This window comes from Pteronotus mesoamericanus, unplaced genomic scaffold, assembly GCF_021234165.1.
Source record: "Pteronotus mesoamericanus isolate MK-2021 breed Mesoamerican mustached bat unplaced genomic scaffold, CSHL_Meso_final scaffold_167, whole genome shotgun sequence".
NCBI lineage: Eukaryota > Metazoa > Chordata > Mammalia > Chiroptera > Mormoopidae > Pteronotus > Pteronotus mesoamericanus.
The window spans coordinates 23225328-23246070 of record NW_026555308.1 but is presented as its reverse complement, the minus strand read 5'-3'; the positions used below and the strand labels follow the sequence as shown (position 1 = coordinate 23246070).

At 47.5% G+C, this 20743-nt stretch overlaps 1 protein-coding gene across 1 annotated transcript; it reads left to right on the top strand.

The window, feature by feature from the left end:
• The first annotated feature begins 6472 nt into the window (after nucleotides 1-6472).
• Nucleotides 6473-12177, top strand: SERPINE1 (serpin family E member 1). Its single transcript, XM_054589288.1, has 9 exons — nucleotides 6473-6508; nucleotides 6837-7108; nucleotides 7964-8197; nucleotides 8728-8922; nucleotides 9500-9698; nucleotides 10810-10910; nucleotides 11026-11112; nucleotides 11686-11769; nucleotides 12073-12177. The coding sequence occupies exons 2-9, from the start codon at nucleotides 6838-6840 to the stop codon at nucleotides 12108-12110; spliced, it is 1209 nt and encodes a 402-aa protein (XP_054445263.1). The 5' UTR covers nucleotides 6473-6508; nucleotide 6837; the 3' UTR covers nucleotides 12111-12177.
• The last annotated feature ends 8566 nt before the right edge of the window (nucleotides 12178-20743 follow it).

Here is a 20743-nt window from a genome sequence, read left to right as displayed (position 1 = left end):
GGTGCTGGGTCTCTTTGGGCTGCCTCTCCTAATCAGGGCAGGCTCTACAAGGTCAGGAGGAGGAGGCAGCCGTGGGGACATACGGGGCGGAGGGCAATGGCAAGGGGGACCTGGGTTGCTCCAGAGAAAGGAGTGGGCACAGAAACAGGAGATGAGGGAGCCAGAGTGAGGAAAGCTGGGAAAGGTCTTTCATGTGGCCCCCAGCCTGCCTGGGGGTAGAGAGTCTGCGTAGGAAAGTGCAAACTCCTTGAAGACGGGACATGCCTACCCTTCGCATCTCTGAATGTCACATCAAACCCGGCCCAGAAGAGATCCAGAGGAGCTGCTTCAGGAACAGCTGTGCTGGAGGACAAAGGGAAGGCAGCTGTCACCATGACCTCCCTGACCAGGCTAAGGTCTTCCTGTTCCCTTTCCTTCACACCTTCCACCACTTTCCCCGGCCTTTACAGCCCATACCCATGAGGGGTATGGGAAGGGTTCTGGGACCCACTTGAACCAAGCAAGCCAGTAGTCCAACCGTGTTACTGCTGGCCAAGCCAGCCAGTAGCTCTGGGTGACTCAGAGGAAGAGATATGCAGAATGGGTCTGCTTCCACATGGTGAGGAAGTAAGAGAGAAGGAATGGTCAGGGACTTCCCTGCTCTCCAGTGGCAAATGCCATCCAGGCTACATGACCAAGGTGCTTCATCCCTGGGACCTCCGCCACCCACAGCTTCCCCACTGACCCAGGGTCATCGTCTGCCTGCGTATCTGCCCAGCTCTGGTTGTATCCAGAGCCAGAATCCAGACTAGAATATTTCAAGGAGATAAGAGGAAGATACAGACAGAGCGGAGAACTGTGACAAAAAAGCACACAAAGAGAGCAAGCCCCAGAAGGGATGCCTTGGGCAGAAAGGGAAAGATTGCTCCCCAGAGGTGAGGGCAGAGCGAGGGCAGGAGCCTTTTCTCCCCTTCCTCTCCTGGGCTCTGTGCCTCCCGCACCCCCCACCCACATTACCCTCTGCTGCTCTGCTGAGGCCGCCCCGCCTCACCCTCCTAGTCCATCATCAGCCCCTCTTCCTCCGGGGAGCCTACCCTCCGCCGACACCCTGACAGCCTAAGTCTTACAGTGTAGTGTACAGACAGCTTTACATTTTAATCTAGTTATTATATGTACATAATCTTCTTTGTCAGTAAGAGTATACGGTCAATAAAGGAAGAAGTTCATATTTCTCTGAATTGCACCATTGGGCATTGATTGTCAACAAACATTTGACCATTTTGGGAAAGCCAAGATTCACACAACAGCCAGGGTAAAATAAAACAGGACGTCCAGGGAAAGTTATAAAGGGAGATTCAGGAATGTAAAGAATGAGGAACCAGTTCTGGTAAAGAAGAAAGAAGTGAATCAGAGTTAGAATCAGGCACAGAGATAACAAGAAGTGGAGCAAGAGACAGACTGACCAGGGGAGCCCGGGGAACCCTGAGGCCGGCGTTGCTTCCTTCTGGCTGACACCATCGTGCTCTGTGGTAATATCTACCCCAGGAATCACACACTCCACCCGTCCCTGGCCCAGAATTCCCCTGTGAGCCCCATTTGCTTCCTCTGTCTCTTTCTCTTGAGGGAGGAGGCTCATTCTTGCCAGCTGGGGGCCCAGGCCGTGAGGCTGTGTGGGTGTCTGGTGCTCATCGAACACCAACACTATGTGAGGCCCCACAAGCAGATACTGCCCCCTTACCTCCCCTTGGAAATAAATATAAATAAGACATGGCAATGGCTGCAGTAAATTTAAGGAAAAGTAAAGAAATGACTGTAAGACACGGGGACGTGCATAAAAGTGGTTAAAGGGTTATGGGGTGTTACAGAGGACTCAACAAGAGATAGCAGACATGGGCGGCAGAAGATGGATCAAAAGGACCGGGCCTAGAAGAGAAGGCCAACCAAGCTCAGCTCTATTTTCACATTTGGTAAAGCAAGCCTCCCTCACCTCCAACTTCCTAGTACCTCGAAGGGACCAGGCCATGTGTCATACGGCCCCACGGTCAGAGAGGAAGATCTTCTGGAGATCTAAAACCTGCAAAGGCGGCCAGCGGGAGCATGTCAGGGCCAGGGTGGAAACAGGAAGATCTGGCCTGAAATGGACAGGCAGCCATTCTTTCAGGTAAACCAGTCAATCCGCTTCCCAGGCATTTAATCTACATCATTAATTGCTGAGGGAAGTAAAAAACCATTGCCTAAAACAAGGAGCTTGGGTTGTATCCAAATTAACAGCTCAAGCTGTCTGGGTTCCTGTGCTGGCCCTGCCACAACCGAGAATGGCAACCACTTAGAGAAAGTCTAGAATAGGCTGGACATTGACAGACAATATTTCATTTAATTCTCATTTCCTGAAGGATGGAAATCATTAGTTACTTGTCTACAAATCCCTATTACATACTTATCCACAAATAAGGAAACTAAGACCCACAAAAGTTTTGCTACAGACACATAGCCCATGAAGTGTCAGATGCCTGACCAGGCTGGGTCTATCTGCTTCAAAGGGCACTGTGCTCCCGTTTGCAGTACATCACTGTGTGACTTCAAACACATTGCTCAGCCCCTCTGGACCTCAGAGCCTTCACCTGCACATTCAAAGGACTGGATTAAGTGGTTCTGAGAGCCTTCCCTGTGCCTGGAACTCTAGGCATAAATGAAGAAAAAAGCAACTGTGGAAAGCAAGGGTTATACTGTGGGGCAACGCGGGTTTCAGTGTTATGAGAGTTGTGGGAGACGTGGCTGGTAGCAGCTGGAAAAGACAGGAAGGAGGGGGCTGTGGAGGCAGAGGAGGGTGAAGTCAGGTGCGGCACCAGTGCAGGCAAGAAGCCTGGACAGGTCAAGGTTCTTCAGGCTGTCCCGAGGCCATGATCTTAAGAGGCTGAGACACATAGCCCTCCCCCTGGCTCACTCCTGGGAATGGGGCAGAGCTAGCCCAGCCCAAACATAGGCTATTTTTGGTGCTGTGTTGTTTGGAGAGCAACCAGGCCAGAAATAGTGCTGTGAGTTAGTAGGACCCTGTCCTTCCACCCCCAGCTCTCCCAGTGAAATCACCAAGAATCAGGAGGCCTGCTCCAACATTCCAAGGAGCCTGTGTAACTGATAGGAGGCAGTACTCTCCTCCTCACAGGAAGGCTTGGGACAGAGTGTTTGACTGTAAAAGGGATTCTGGAAGAGGGGAAGAGAGGGAAAGAGGGGCTGAGTCATAAAGAGTGGAAAAGAAAGAGTGGGGAAATGGGAAGAGAGCTTATGTGGCTAAGACTTGAGGAGACCTGAGAAAGGAAGGGGCAATAACCCCATAGATGGGGGGGATGAACAAAAGAGATCAAGAAAGGGAAGGTGACACCCTGGCTGGTGTGGCTCCGTGGATTGAGTGTTGGCCTGCGAACCAGGAGGTCGCTGGTTAGATTCCCAGTCTGGGGTGCAGGCCTGGGGTGCAGGCCTGGTCCCCAGTTGGGGGCGTGTGAAGGGCAGCCACACATTGATGTTTCTCTCCCTCGCTTTCTCCTTCCTTCCCCTCTCTAAAAAATAAATAAATAAAATATTTTTTAAAAAAGAAAGGGAAAGTGAAAAAGGGCAGGTGGCTGGTATTGGGAGAGCAATGCAGAAGCAAAGGGGGAGAGCCAGGTGCAAGCAAGAGGACAGCTGGAGGGCAGGAGGCGAGGGGCTGGAGGCTGGCTGAGGCCCAGGCGGAACCAGGGCTTCCTGGGACACGGGGGTGTGGCGGGGGGGGGGGCGGGGGAGGTCAGTCATGGAAAGTGTGAGGGTGGTCTAGTCAGAACCACCTGCTGAGGGACAGATGGGGACCTTTCCCGGCTGGCTGGAACTGAAACTTCCCCTGAAATCCACAGCCCTGTAACTCATCCTCTTATCTCTGACTCTCCCGAAATCAGAGATTCAGCTATTTCGACAGCAGGGACTTTTCTCTGTCTGCCATTTGACCCCGTAATAAAGGAACAAAGGCTTGAAAGAGGTGATTGGGTCCGAGGATGTTTGGGTTCAGGGAAAGGAGGGAAAGTGACAGCCCCCTGAGTCAGGCTAGATTCTGAGAAAGGCATTGCAGGCAGTTCTCCTGGGGGTCAGGGCGTCTAGGTGGTTGGGCAGCACCATAATGTGTGGAAGGTCTCCAGAGGACAGACAGGGTTGAAGCAATGCCATTTCACAGAGAGAAGCAGTAGGGACCACAGTCAAGTTTGGTTTTAGATCATCTAGTGGCTTCAGCTCATCAGAAACTCTGGCGTGGGGCTTAGTTATCCCAGGCTTTGCCTCATTTTCTAATATACACACACCAGATGCTTACAAGTCCCTCCAGTTTAGGAAAAGCCCCTTTGCAAGTCAGCCCTTTCTGTTCCCAATGTAGAGTGCCCCCTCTCTCTCCAACAGGACACGGAGCTACTCCCAAGCTCCTGTGCCTGGGAATGGAGTGTCTTTCCTGGAATGGCATCGGGATCATCCATCAGGTCCAGGGGTGGGGACAGAATTGTTCAGAGCCCTGGCAGGGCCCAGGCCATCCACAGAAAATAGCAGGGGCTTTTACAGCTGAAGCCTGGCAAGGCAATGGACAAGGGCTACCGGAATAACCAATGTAGCACAGGAAGGAGGCTCAGCTGAAGCAGCTGGAGAGGCCAGGCAGTGAGGGGCAAGGAGGGAGCACTTTCCAGCTGAGTCTCAACCCACTACTCTTCCAGCTTGGGACTTGGCACACCCAACCTGGCTTCCCAAGCCCCTGTTTCCCTGGGAACCCCAAGGGTGGAAGGCAAGGCATTGGGGGCATTTCTGGGGATAGAAGATGGGTGGGGGTGCTGGGCTGGACCTCTGTCCTCCCCACCTGAGAGAAGTCAGGCGTGACTGCTTCCTCCTCATGGCTAACCGCTCTCTCAGGGACTCCAAACCACAACTAAGAAAATGAAAAGGAATAAACAAAAAGCAGCTACATGGGAACAGTCATGTAAGGGGTCAGTGATCCTAACTTTCCAAAGGAGGTTGTCCTTTTTTCCCTGTCGTCCTGCATCCCCACCTGACTCCCAGAGGCAACAGGGAAAACAAAGACGGAGTCAGAGTAAGTGTGGGAAAGCTGTCCAGCTGTGGTTGCTCTGTATCTGTTTACTGAAAAAATCCAAAACAAATATCTCGACGCTTCCACCCACTTAAACTTGCTGTGGATCTGCTCCATGTAGACTGTCTCCATGGATACTCCCACTTGAACCCAACCACCTACACAAATCACGACAGTGTGTGGACCCCAGGTCACATGCACCATTTCTATCCTTCAGGACTCCTTGGCATCCAGCCCCTCTGTCCACAACATCCAGGCCTCACAGCCAAGGGTACCTGACCCTGCCAGACCCCCAAATGCACTAGCCCAGTCCCACATACCCACTTCTAGCCAATTTCGACACTCTAAAGATTCTTGGGTCGCTCTTCCACTTCTACCTCAGTGCCCTGGGAGCACACCCCACAAACCAGCCGGGAACTGGCACGCTCACTTCTGTCCCTGCTAGCACTGCTCCAGCCCTCCAAGTGTCTGCATCTGAAGGAAAAGGATAAGGCTTCATTTTCCCCAGTCCCAGCAGGCAGCTCAGAGAAACAAAACGTACTTGTTGGACACCTAATTCCTTGGCAAGACTTCACCCCAGTAACCCCTGGTCTCTCCATCACCCCACCCAGCACACCTCAAACCCTTGCCAGACTGGGCTGCTAACACAAAAGAGAGCGCTCAGGGGCACCTCAGAGTCTGGACACGTGGGAGAGTCAGCCATGCATCATCCCACACTTGAAAGGGAAAAGGGAAAGACAGGAGGGAGTCCTCTGCCAGGCCCATGTCTTAGACAGTCAAAATCCAGACAATCACATGGCATGCTCCGTGCCTTGTGGCCGCTGGGATGTGGCCAAGAGGAGGGAAGGAATTCTTCCTCCGCTGGCATGTGCAGCGAGTGGACTATGGAGGCAGACAAAAGTTCACAGGATCATTAGCTTCTTTGATAACTCTGTGGTGACACATTTCCCCAAAGAAAAAGGAGGAAATGTAAACTGTTCTTCCCCAAGCTGAGCACTGGGGAAGGTAATCTCAAACACTGGGCATTTCTGGCTGTCTGGCACTGCCGGAGGTCAGGCTGACACATAACGTCCAAAGAGAGAGGGACACAGGCAGAAGGCAGCAAAGTCAGGGGAGGTCCTTGGGCCAAGGCTGTCAGGGTTTGCTCAATTGCTCCTGAGCCCTCTCACACACATGCACACACGCACATGCCTCAGCAAGTCAGACTTCCAGAGCCAGAAAGTGGGTGGGGCTAAAGCATGAGTTAATCTATTTCCTGCCCTCTTCTGGTATAAAGGGAGGCAGCTGCCTCCTTAGCTGCACAGCTGCATCTGGCTGCAGGGCGAAGGGTACTGTCAAGAGAGACACACATCCTTTCCAGCAGCAGAATCACCACAATCAGCAGCAGCAGCAGCAGCAGCAGGGCAAACCGCTAGGCACAAGGCACCTTGAGAACTTCAGGTAAGAGAAAAACAAACCCTCTCTATCTCTTCCCTTGGGTTAAGATAGAGAATGTCCCTCCACAGAATCTCCCAGTCCAAGACCCCCACTTTGCCTCTGTCCATCCCCCACGCCAAGGCCTGCAGCCCTAAGTTGCCCCCGCCCTAGCAGAGTTTGCAGAATCTGAACCTGTCATGGTTTCTTAATGAATTTTACCCTTGTGTTTATTTAGCATCTGTCAGCAGCAAACATGGGAAGCCTGGCCCATGGCTGGGATGTTGTCTCCCCTCCCCATTCGCCATTCTTCTAGAATTATTCCCTCATCAGATTCGTTCCCCACTTGCCCTAGGATGCAAATGGCTCCAGTCTTTGCCAGCCTAGCTCTGGGCCTGGCCCTCATCTTTGGCGAAGGATCTGCCTCATACCATCGCCAGTCCCAGGTGGCCCAACTCGCCACAGACTTTGGAGTGAAGGTGTTTCAGCAGGTGGCACAGGCCTCCAAGGACCGCAATGTGGTTTTCTCACCCTATGGGGTGGCCTCAGTCCTGGCCATGCTGCAGGTGACAACAAGAGGAGAAACCAGGCAGCAGATCCATGCGGCAATGCAATTCGAGGTTGAAGGTGAGAGATGGGGCAAAGTAGGAGGCAGGCACTCATGCATCCTTCACAGAACTGGGGTGTGACCAACCAGAAGCAGAGGAAAGGCTGACTCCGGCTTAGTGGAGCCAACACCTGTACTACCATGTCATAGGGACCATCATACCCAGTGTCACTTAGCCCTTGACAAGTCGCAGAATGTACAGGCCAGTGAATTTGGTGTAAAATAGCCTTGCATCACCACTTATTAGCTGCATAGCTTTAACCCCTCTGAGGTTCAGTGTCCTTATTTACAAAATGGGGATAATAAGAGTACCTAGCACAGACCTGACTGCTGTGGCTCAGTGGGCCAGGCATTGTCCTGCAAACTGAAAGGTCGCTGGTTCAACTCCTGATCAGGGCACATGCCTGGGGTGCAGGCCCAGCCTCCTCGTTGAAGGTGTGCGAGGGGCAGGTGACTGATGTTTCTCTTCTTCTCTTTCTCCCTCCTTTCCTCTCTCTCTAGAAATAAATGAATAAATAAAAAACATTTTAAAAGAAGAGTACCTAGCACAGAGAGCTGTGTAAGGATTAAATAGAATTGTATATATGAAGTGCTTTGTATAGCTATTATTATTATGAGAAAAAAACTAGGATTTGTAACTTAAAAACAGAAAAATATTCTAACCCCCCAAAAGGATTAGGGCCTTAGATTTTTGTGAAAAAGAGGGAATGCAAAAGAGATTAAGGTTTAGAATGAATTCCCCCTCCAGAGACACCTAGGAGAAGAGAAGAGCCCCTCCATGAGGGCAGGGTGAGGTGTCTCATGGGGCAAGTTTGCCCAGCCAGGACTCCTGATTGAACATGAGCCTGATGTGTCCTTTCCTCCCACCGTAACAGAGAAGGGCGTGGCCCCTGCCCTCCATCAACTGTACAAGGAACTCATGGGGCCATGGAACAAGGATGAGATCAGCGTCGCCGATGCCATCTTTGTCCAGCGGGATCTAAAGCTGGTTCAAGGCTTCATGCCTCACTTCTTCAGGCTGTTCCGGACCACAGTCAAGCAGGTGGACTTTTCAGAGATGAAGAGAGCCAGGTTCATCATCAATGACTGGGTGAAGAGACACACGAAAGGTAAGCAAGCAGGGAAAGGAGGTTGGTCCCAAGAGCCTACCGAGAAGGGGGATTTGGAAACAAATCCCAAATATCCCAACCATCCCAACCTCTCCCTTTCAGTATTCTCTTCTTTGTAGGCAAAAGGTCAACTGCTTTAAGAATCAGTCATAGTTTTCAAAATTAGGCCTTCTCATGAACCAACTCTAAAGGCATCCCTAAAAAGTGCTGTAAGTTTTCATTAGAATGGTAATAACCACAATGAACAGCACACCAAACCCTTCAAGACTATAGCTTAGGGAGCAAAGGAAGGGAAGACTTAAGTTTCCAGATCTGATCCTGGACAAGATCCCAGGCGGAAGAGAGTGTGGTGAGCTAGGAATATTGGAACACGTTGAAAACAGCTAGACTGGTTTACCTAAACTCTCAGGCTATCTTCTGACTGGATCGCTTCGATATATACACATCCATTTGAGGCCTGGGAGCTGAAGGGGGTCCATCTAAGAGGATTAAAAAAATATCTAGCTCTTGACCACCTGGTTTCCCCATAGGCATGATTAATGACTTACTTGGTGAAGGGGCCGTGGACCAGCTGACACGCCTGATGCTGGTGAATGCCTTGTACTTCAATGGCCACTGGAAGACACCCTTCCAAGAAGAGGGCACTCACCACCGCCTCTTCCACAAGTCTGATGGCAGCACTGTCTCGGTGCCCATGATGGTTCAGACCAACAAGTTCAACTACAGTAAGTGCAAGACTCCCTTCCCCAAGTCCCACACCTACTGGAAGTCATCCCTGGGTGCCCCCTCTAAGGGAGGAGAAACCCTAGAATATACCCCAGGTTTAACAAAGACTTTCCAAATAAGAAACCCGAGGATAATGGGAGCAGCAGAATGTAGCTTTATCTTATACAAGATGAAGCTGAAATCCAGCAATTCCTTAGGCCCACATTTGACCACTTGAACCCTGTCTCTCATCCACCTGTGTTTCTAACGTGATTACCTAGGGCCCACAAATCTTGCTGGGAGAAGGCTATGGAGAAGTTGATATTCAGGAGATGAGGATTGGAATGAATTAGGGGCTGGGTATGGGGGAGGGGAAGTGAGTATAAAGAAAGCCAGAAAGAAATAGAAACCAGAAGACACTGAATTGGTGGGAAATGGAAATGAAAACATTGAAGAGGGGAGTGGTGGCTGCGGGAGCACCAAAAGGCAGAATGGAGAGCTGGCTTCCAGAAAGAATGGAGGGGATAGAACTAGTTGAAAACCCAGCGCTGGGTTAAAATCAACAAGAGCTGGAGCCATTTTAATGTATCTTCACAGCTGAGTTTTCCACCCCTGATGGCCACTACTACGACATCTTGGAACTGCCCTACCATGGGGACACTCTCAGCATGTTCATTGCTGCTCCCTATGAAAAAGAGGTGCCTCTCTCTGCCCTCACCAACGTTCTGGATGCCCAGCTCATCAGCCAGTGGAAAGGGAATATGACCTGTCTGCCCCGCCTCCTGGTTCTGCCCAAGTAAGCCACACCCCCCTTGCCAATGTCCTAATCCCTTCTATTCCCCGCCTCCACTCTTGCCTAAAAGCACCACTCCCATGTTGATTTTCCCAAATGTGATGTTTGCAGGGCAGGGTTATGTGTGGGAGGCTGATGGGAAACACTCTGGCCTGGGTTTGATTATGATTTCTCTCCTCATCCCATTTCTGCTGGAGGGCAAGGAGTTTTCTAGACTATGCCCCCACATGTACCTCTCTCCAAATATCCAGAAAAAGCCAGCCAAAGGAAGAGCCAGGGAAATAATAGAGATGGGAGGCTAAATATGCCTTCACCTTTGTATGAATGTCCTTCACTCCCACCTCCATCTCTCAAGCCAACATCCAAACAATGGGGACAAAAGGAATGACTTCTGCAGATGGAGTGGCTGGAACTTCGGCATCTAGCTGGCTTCCAACAAAGCAAATGTGTAAAATCTTTCTGCATAAGCAAAGAGGGTGGAGAAGGCTGAGACTGAGTAATTCCAGAATTGGAGGGAAGCCTCCTGCCATGCTTACCCCAAATTTCCATATACTATGTCAGGCTCTGGGGAAGAAAAAAATTTAATTGGTTAGTTCTCATTCTCTCTTTTTCTCTCCCTCTTCCTCCCTCCCATTCTCTCCCTCCCTCCCATCCTCCCTCCCTCCCTCCCTCCCATTCTCTCTCAAAAACTGAGGTAATTAGCTGTGCCTTTGGGGAGCAGAGAGCACCCCAAAGCCTCGCTGCTCAAGTCCTCTTCAGAGTTAACTCTCAGAAATACAATCTACAGACTAGATTTTGTTCAAATGGCCTTGCAGGAGAATTTGCCCTTGTCTCCTACCCCACATCAGCCAGACTGAATAACTACTACCTTATTTGAGAAAAGTAATTAGCTATAAGCTCAAAAGGGTTGGGAAGTTGCAGAAGAATGTTCATTAATCCTAGAACCTCCAGCAAGCAGAGAGACCATGCAAAAAATATTTGAAATAACAAATCTTCCTCTTTTACTTTCATATCAGTTCCAATCCTGTCAGGCTGCTGGGGTGATACCTGGTAGGGACTGGGAGAGGTGGCTGGAGGTAGACTGAGCTTAAGCTGTTTCTTGCTCTTTCTCTAGGTTCTCCCTGGAGAGTGAAGTCAATCTTAAGAGGCCCTTGGAGAACTTGGGGATGACTAACATGTTTAGTCCAAGCCAGGCGGACTTCTCGAGTTTTTCAGGTAAGAGATTTTCTTTTCACTCTCTTATCCTGGTGGACTGTGCAGCCCCTTAGAAGACAAAGAAGCTTTTCCCTGAAAACCGTGGCTGATCTACTCTTCCATCCACCCGTTTCAGATCGAGAGCCTCTCTACGTGTCGCAGGCGCTGCAAAAAGTAAAGATCAAAGTGAACGAGAGGGGCACGGTGGCGTCCTCCTCTACAGGTGAGTCAGGCTCAGGTGTCGCCTGGCGAGTCTCAGCCCAAGGCTTACAGGAGGGACCACTATGGCAACGAAACCTAGGATGAACCCCTTCTGCCCTACTCTGCCAGGTCTCTCCTCAAAAGCAGCACTTCCTATGCAGGGCGTATTGCCTTTTCCTCTCTAGTGTTTCCCAGCCTAGAAAATGGGTCTGCTTTCCCTGGGACTCTGTTCCTTTACCCAGTGGCTCCTGAGGTCCCCTGAATATGAAAAGCTTCCCAAAGGAAAGCCCCTATGTTGTCCTCACAGTGGCTAGTCAACCAAAGGAACTTGCTTATCAATATGGCCTAAAAGGGTTTAAAATGTCTGTAACAGAACAACTGATTGATCTCTTCCAAACTCCTGGAGAAAACCAGGCCTTCAGAGGACTACCCTAAACTTTTAGGGTTCATGTCCAACAGAACAATGGAGCCTCCTAAAAATCATCCCCCAGTGCTGCCACCAGACGGAAGGCTGATGCCAATGGATCACTTGTGATCAATCCAGGAACCAGTGCCGACATTCCTCTGCTCTAAGACATTGTCCCTTCTCTTCCAGTCATTACTGTCTCAGCCCGAATGGCCCCCGAGGAGATCATCATGGACAGGCCCTTCCTCTTTGTGGTGCGGCACAACCCCACAGGTGAGCCCGAGGCCCACGGTGCCCCACCGCTTCGCGCACCAGTGCAGGCAGGTGTGGACGCCACTCTTACCCCGGGACTCTAGGCAAGGAGTCCGTAGCTCTGTTCCTCTTCCTCTCCTCTGAGGCAGTGCTCTATCACAGACACAGGGCTGTGCCGGGACCCCAGTCCTAGCTCGGTCACTAAAGTAGCTGTGACTCTGGACATCTCACTCATCTCACATCTTAGTTCAGCCATAAACGTCAAGCTTGGTGAGCTGTGCCATCCCTTCCAATTCTCACCTCACATGATTCTTCCATTCTTAGGAACGGTCCTCTTCATGGGCCAAGTCATGGAACCCTGACCATGAAGCCCTCATCTGGGACAGACTGGAGATGTATCAGAGAAGAAGAAACTCTGAAGAAAAGAACTTTTGAAATGTTTCAAAAAAGAAACATTTATTTTATTTAATGTTTCTGAAGAAAGAGAAGACATTTGCCTTTTTTAAAAAAATTTAATGGTAGATCTGCCTTCTAGACCTCAGCCTCTCCCAAGGGGAGGGGGAGGGGACCTCTCAGTAAAACTCCTCAGTGGAGACCCTGGGACGGACCTCTGAAGCCTGGCTCCCTGAAGGTCTCCAAACCAGACTGTAAAACTCTCAGAGCCGCTTGTGCAGCTGCTTCTGCCCATCGCTCTGCCTGTTTGGGTCCTCAGATCTGGATCCCACTGAGGCCCTGGCAGGATGGCACCACAAGGCTCACAGGAGCTTTCATGTGCTCGGTAGCAACTATTTGTGTCCCGGTCACGTTGCCATCACTCCTGCACTGTCTGCCACTGCTGAGGAGGCTGGCGGGAGGCCAGAGAAGACCAATGGAAGAAACGCTCTTTCAGTGCAAGGTCCGTCCTTCGCAGCTCAGAGGTGCAGTGGAATAGCAGAGCAACAGCCCACCCAGTGCCCATCCAACCTGGGCTGGTCGTCTCCCTCCCCAGAAACAGTGAGCATATATTATTTCAGAGTGTAGGGGACTTGTTTACTTATAGAAGCAGGTTTCTGCTTCCCACAAACTTTATTTTGCAGGAATAGAGGAAGAAGGTATGCCTGGCTCTTGGCTCCAACCTCCTAGTGGGGAGGGTGGGACGCCAGGAGTGTGCTTGAATATTTATCACATTCTTGGGTGCCTGTTAGAGAGAAAGAGGACTATGGAGAAAAGCATATTATTTAAACTTGCTTAGAGTGTTCCTTTGTGGTCAGTGTCATTGCACCTCAGGAGTCTGGCCATGTAACTGCCATACCCCTCTGGGTGGCAAGCACGAGGGGCTCACACTGCCACCTTGTGGCTGCCTGAAGCCCATCGCTCTTCTTTCCTTGTCTTTCCACAGGATGGATTACGACCCCTGCCAAGGTTTTCCGACTTCACCCCTTTTAGGGACCAAAAGGATGTGGTGTGTGAGAGAGATTAGCATGAGGACAGAGTGGTTTCAAAATTTTCCAATGTATTTAGGAGCAGGAGAGCAAACGGATGCACGACCTAGCAGGACAGAACTTTCCCCAATTATAGGGTGACTCACAGCTGCACTGGTGACTCACTTCAATGTGTCATTTCCGGCTGCTGTGTGTGAGCAGTGGATATGTGAGATAGAGGGAGAGAGAAATTGAGAGGGAATGAGAGAGAGAGAGAGCAAGTGAATTCAGGCTCAACTACCCTAGTTAGATAATCTTTCTGAAAAGCAACTAAGCTAAGGGGTATGGCATGAAGACCAGTTTATTGAAGAATTGCACCTAGATGTTGAATGAATGCAATCTAATAGAATCCTAATCATCCCACTCTTCAGTGAAACATCTTGTTTCTTTGTTTTTTTCCCTTTTTTCTTTATGCACTGGACAGTGATATCCACACACTGTACTCACAAGGATACCCAAATGTGGAGTCCAATGTTCTTGAACTTGTGTTGAATTATATGCTTTTCTCACTTCTGATGTATAGAAAGTAAAAAAAAATTTTAAACAATAAATAAATAAAAAGAATATCCTAAAACTGTCCCTGCCTTTACTTTCCACATTCTACACAGTACCAAATCAAAATTCTGTCACTTCCTAGCCCTCTTGGGTGGAAGGGATCTTCAGGGAACAAACACATGGGCCCAGGCACGTTGACTTGCCACAGGTAAGTCCCCAGGACTGGCTGCTGGGGCTCAGCAAGAAGGCCCCAGGTGCATGCTGTATGGGCATGAGTCTTCCTCCGGGCATCATCCTGGAAAAAGAAAGGGGGTTCTCCAAACACTTTCCACCATCAGACAGGCCTGCTCACACCCCCTGTCCCTGTGGGTTCCCATCTCCATTCGTGCCATTTCCTTCTACCACCAAACGGCCCCCTCCCCTGCACCTACCCCTCTCTCCGTTTCTCAAAACCCAGACTAAGTCCATTATCTCCAACCAGCATTCCCACGGATCCAGTCAACATCACTGCACTCCAGTTGGCATTTGCTGGTTTTTCCTTTTCCTTGTGTTTAACAGGGCTTTCATTCATTTATGCTCAGTGGGCATGTACCCCCACCCCCATCTACGTATCAGGTTCCTTGAAAACAAGGCTCTTTTGTTATCCACACTCTTCATATCCTCCTTAAAATGGCATTCTGAAAAGCCTTTTATTTTCTTCCTCTAGTATCTTGAAGCCTTTCCCCAGAAGACATATGTTCTCCAATTAGTTTGTTTATATATTCAAAACTATTTTCCAAACTGAAAAATTACCAAGAATTATCTGTCACAATCGTGTGCCACCCATCTCCAGGACCCGCAAGACAAGACTGACGGACTCAGCCCCTGGAATCCTAGATCATATCTAAATAGAAAATAATGATCGTCTGCGGGGCGGGGGGGAGGGGTATTGGTCAAAACATGTACGGTTAAGAGATTATGAGTCACTGGAAGTGTTCTAGGAAAGCCAGGGTGACCGCTTGGTGGGATGCCTCAGCAGTCAGGGTATAAGATAAGGCGACTTTTTTTAAGTGATAAAGAACGCATGCATATTGAAAGACATTCAAACAGGGTAAAAGTGAGAACTTAGTAGGCCCCAGGTTCTTGGGTATTTCCTCAGAACTTTGCTAAGCATTTATAAGAATATTTAAAATATGTTATTTTTACATAAGATCATTATATATATTATATACATATAGATACATATATCATATATATTTCTGCAGCTTGCTTTATTTACTTAATGATACATCCTATATACTGTTCCTAATTCTTTTCACCAGCTGCATATATAGATGTACTATAATTCCTTAACTACTGAAGATGGATATTTTGGATTTCATGGCTTTTTAAAATTGTCATTGTTGTTACCAACAATGCTGAGATGGATATTCTTGCATGTTTAGCCCTTGTACATGTGCTTGTATATCCATAGAATAGCTTCCTAGAGATGGAACTAAGTACCTTTTAAGGACCTCCCAATCCTGCAATTCTGTGATTTTGGTAATATAAACATTTTCAAATGGTACAAAACAATAAAAGGTGATCTTTGCTCGGTTAGAATCTTAACTTCACTCAAGCTTAAATAAGCTCTCACAACCTTCCTAAAAAAGCTCACTGCTGTAAATAAAAGTAAACTTTAGACCTTGAACTAAAAGGAACCTTCCTATTTTCATTCTCTCTAAAATTATGTTAGACTTCCTTGGAGCAAATTTTGATCATGATGTAAATCCTAAAACATTGATTCATTTACTTACTCCCCAATCATTCAACATGTACTAGAGGCCAATTCTCTGCCCTTTGCATTCCTGGTTTCCTCTCAAACTTCACCAGAGGCATTCTTGGGAGTCTCCGCATGATACACTAAGACAACAGTTTTCAACCCATGTGCTGCAGAATTTTTGTTTATTTATTTATGATTGTATTTATCTATCTTCAGAAAAAGGAGAAGGGAGGGAGAAAGAGAGGGACAGAAACATCACTGTGTGGTTGCCTCCCACGCTTCACTACTGGGGACCTGGCCCACAACCCAGGCATGCGCCCGGACTGGGAATCGAACTGGTGACCCCTTGGTTCACAGGCCTGCACTCAATCCACCGAGCCACACCAGCCAGGGTGCCACAGAATTTTTTAAATGTGAATTACCTATTTAGTCAGGGGCACTGATCTCTTTTCCCTTAGATTGTCGCATTAAAAAAATGACAACAGCCAACACAATAATAGCTGTCTGGTGTGAATGAATCAAAATTATATCTATTTTTTGTCAGATCAGCAAAAATAAATTACATTTTTTGATGTGCTGCAGAATTTTAGTTATTAGTTTATATATGCCATGAGATGAAAAAGGTTGAAAATGCTACATTAAGGTATTCAAAGGAGATGTGCTTGTCGGATACCTCCTCCTAACGAATTCCTCTCTTCAGGTTTGCCTTCTTCAAGCTCTCTCTTTGCCAAAAGCTGATATAGTCAGAAAGAACCCAAAGCTCATTCAAGCCTGGAAAGAAGGTTTCCCTCTGTCCTTAGAAAGCCAGTGGGATGCAGGGCAAGATCCAGAGGAAAGAAGGCCCAGAATGGGTGGCTCACTAACATTACTCTCAGATTTAGAGAGAAATGCTCTTTTCACCTCAGTGCGTTTTTCATCTTTCTTTTCCTGTACCACTGGCAAGCTTTGTAGGACAAAGATATGGTTGTAGAAGTAGAGAAAAAGGGCCAAAGAGGACCTTTGGCCTACTTCTGTCTTAGACCATAGACGCAAAAACTAGATGTGGCTTGACTGAATTCACAAGACACTTCTACACCGAGATCTGTGGTGAGAACTTCAGCCGGTACTAAAGCAGCCCTCTCCCTGCAGAAATCATTCTTTCCTCTTGTACAGATCCCCCTTTGGGTTCATAGGGGTAGCTGGGGTCATGAAGACAATAGTCCAAGAACTTGGGGACAACAGGACCCAGATATATCTTTCCTCCTTCTTACACCCTGAAAATATGACCAATTCCAGGCACTGGGCTAGTGGCTGAGGAGTTACCCATCTGTAACAAATTTGCTTAGAAACGAAAAGAGCCTCTCTTTTTCCACAAGATGCTTCAAAAAGCAGAACAAGTGAGCCTTAATTCTACAGGATACAGTTCAAAAACTGTCTATACATGCTGAGGGGTCTCAGAAGACCTCATGATGGCAGAGAGCATTTGCTCCAGAAAGCATCCCATTTAACAGTGCCCTCTGTTTTATCAGATATTCTGAGGACAAAGATGATGATGTAGCCTCACAGGCTTTAACCGGGACCCCTCCTTCATCGTTCCAAGTCTCTTTTCCTCTCTCTATTTCTTTAAAGATAAAAAACCAACAAGCTCTGCTTTCAGCATCATTACTACAGATTTCTTATAAACTTCACACAGTGGAATTACTTATCTGCCTCCCCAAGTATGCACAATGAGTATGAACTTTATAAATCCCTCGGTGGCAAAAAAAGTATTTTATCAGAGTGAACCTTGTCAAGGAGACACCATCTGTTTACAAATCATTTTTAAAAGATGGTTCCTCAAGTGAGTTTTATTGCACTAATACTAGCAAACATTATGTAGAGATAAGGAAACTAAGACAGAGGGAGGCTGAATAACTTGCTGCTGTTATTGTTACTTAGCCCCAGGCTGTGGGGCATGTCTGTGCCCTTCACCAATACACCCAATCTGTATGCCTTCTCGGTGGCATCTGCGAACACAGGTCACCATGAGCACAAAGCAGAGTTCAGCTGAAGCTAGGAGCAAAGGCGCTGGCCTCCTGTGCCAGTCACCAGCGCATCCTGCATTTACACCTTTGCCTCACTAGCCTGAACCACCAGTGTCCTGAAGGTAGCCTTTGATCCTTAGCCACCAGATGTCGCTTTGACTCCAGTCTTCCTTGTAAACCTTTCCAGAAACAAAGCAGCTGTAGCTTCCACGAAAATCATGTCAAGTTTGAACTCCATTCAATTTAGTAAGTATTTATTTAAAAGCTTAACTTTACACCCAGTGCTGTGAAGCACTTTTTAAAAAGTGTAAGTGATGTTTTTGACTATCAAGTACCTAAGGAGAATAGATACCAAAAAGCTGAAACACTATGTGAGTCGCTGCAAAAATGATTGAAAGGAACATTGTAGAAATGATCACTATCGTCTAGATTGGAGCGTAAAGGCTCATCAGTAGTGGCTGCTTGACTGAAACTTTAAGGATGAATAAGATGAATGTAGGTCCTTTGGGGAAGGAATAGCAGGGCATTCCAGAAAACAGTGTGAACAAAATCCCAAAGTAAAAATAATAGCAAGACAGTTTCAAGGAGCACACCTGAGGATGAAATGCCACGCCGCCAGGTTGGGTTTCAGACGGCTGCCTCCCTCCTCTGACAGCCTAGCCCGTTGTCTCTCCCCCTCTTCCATATACCCTTCCTTACTCTAGTCACGCAAGTCTGATCTACGTCCCTTGAATAGCCATGCTTTCACATTACTCATAGTGTCCCAGACTTACAGTCTGCGAGAGGAGGAAAGAGCAGTGGCATTGATCACAAGGTGAAACCTAGAGGTGGGATAGTTTCAGGGAAAGGCAGGAGGAAGTAACTCTTTTCGGCAAGTCAAGTTTGAGAAGACAGTGGAATTTTCAAATGGGCCATCCAATATACATTTATTCAACGAGGGTCAGGTGCCTGCTGTGTAGGCACAGTAGAAATAGCAAAAGAAATAGCTTATCAACTAGCAGGAATAATAAATATTAAATATGTACTATTAAATATGAAATTAGCATTTAGCATATTTTGCATGAGAAGATTTAAATATATAGGTTTGACAATGATCATAATTGACGCCAATCAATAAGCACTGTGCAGGGTGCTGTGAAGAAGAAAAATATGAATAAGATACCACCCATAAACAAACAAACAAAAGAAGACACCTCCCAATAAGGAGCTTATAGTCCAGCTGGAGAGTTGAGGCAAACTCACACATTCAGCCAATGGATAAAAAGGTAGCATGAGGAGCACCAATGGAAATGTCATGTCCAGTGAGGACGTTGGTGTGATCTGGCGCTATTCCGCTGCTGCCTTAGGAATTTGACCCTATGACCCTCTGCTATAGTCTTACCTACCCTCCATCACCCTATCCTCACCGCATTCCTTCCTGGACCGAAGTTCTGATGAACACATGGATTGCCCGAGTCCAGCAGACACGCCCATGCTGCGGGTGCAAAGAAGGCTGCAAGAGCCAGTATCTGGAAATTTTAAATGCTACACTAGGAGGTTGTTCTAGCCCCCCAACACTCATAAGGTGGAGATCTCTAAACCCTAGGAAGCGGGTTTAGAGCCTGGGAGGTGAAAAAGAATGGTAAGCATCTACCACAGAGAGTATTTTAATTGTCAGGACTGCTAGGAACATCATATGGTAAGATCCCAATCACTCAGTGTTTTAAAAAAGGTATATAAAAAAACAGAGTAGACTGCAAATGACATCATCAGGGAACTATGAACTACTTAAAGAATACACAACCCTGGCCGGGTGGCTCAGTTGGCTGGAGCGTCATCCCGTACACCAAAGGGTTGCAGTCCCAGATGGCACTTAGTGGAGGCAACCAGGCAACTGATCGATGTTTCTCTCTCATATCCATGTTTCTCTCTCTCTCTCTCCCTCTCTTTCCCCCTTACCCTTCCTCTCTTTCTGAAATCAATAAATGTATCCTTGGGTGAGGATTGAAAAAAGAAGAATGCACAAAAAATAGGTGCAGAGAGTATAACAAGAGAGAGAAACTCAGATTAGAGACTTACAGAGATGAACGGCTTCAGAGGTTATCTGGGCCACTCTCCCAGCCACTGCAGGGACCACCTCGAGGACCAGGTGAGAGAAGGCACAGGATGAGATCAGCACGCTTTACAGAGTGACAGTACAAACACCATCTACACCTATGAAAGAGAATCTCGCCTCTTCCATTTTTCCACTTATAAGAAACTAGAATTTAGCATATTTTGGATGAAAAGATTTTTATTTATTTTATTTTTTATTAAATTTATTGGGGTGACACTGGTTAATTAGATTATATAGGTTTCACCCTGACTGGTGTGGTTCAGTCACAAAGCGAAAGGTTGCTGGTTAGATTTCCGGTCAGGGCACATGCCTGAGTTGTGGGTCTGTCCCCGTTGGGGACATGCGAGAAACAACGATGGATTGGTATTTCTCTCACACATCGATGTTTCTCTCCCTCATTTTCTCCTTCCCTTCCTCTCTAAAAATAAATAAATATATAAATAAAATCTTTTAAAAGAAAAAACGAAAGATGAATAAGACACCATCCAATGAGTTTATAATGCAGCTGGAGAGATGAGGCCCACTCACACATGCAACTACTTTGATCCTTCTTTCTTCTCTTCTACTTAGATGAATGATCAATTTCAGATGGTTGGCCCCTTACAGGTATCTCTCCAATTTGTCCCTCTGCATTTCCTCCTTGTACCTGGATTCCCCAAACTGCCTCCTAGATGATCTTCCAGCCTTCCATTTATCCTCTCAAACTGTCCCTGACATTACTTTAGGATTAATTTTCTTAAAACTGTTTTCACCAAGGTATTTACTTGCTCAGAAAATTGTAACAATTTCCAACTGTCCACTGCATCAAATCTGAACTCATTGGCAGGCACAGGTTGTACTGGGTCTGCCAACTCATAGATTTTTTTACATTCATCAGTCACTAACAATAAAGAAATCCAGTCCAGCCCTGACTGGTGTGGCTTAGGTGATTGGAGCACTGTCCCACAGCCAAAAGGTCGTGGGTTCAATTCCTGGTCAGGGCACATGCCTGAGTTCGGGGTTCGTGCTGGCTGGCAGGAGCTGTGAGAGGCAGATGGTCGATGTTTCTCTCTCACATTCATGTTTCTCTCCCTCCTTTCCCCTCTCTCTAAAGTCAATAAGCATGTAAAAAAAAAAAAGAGAAAAGAAATTTAGTCCAATGTTTTCTAAACAGTTTAAACCACTTGAACTCTATGATTCCACATGAGCAAAATCCACATGT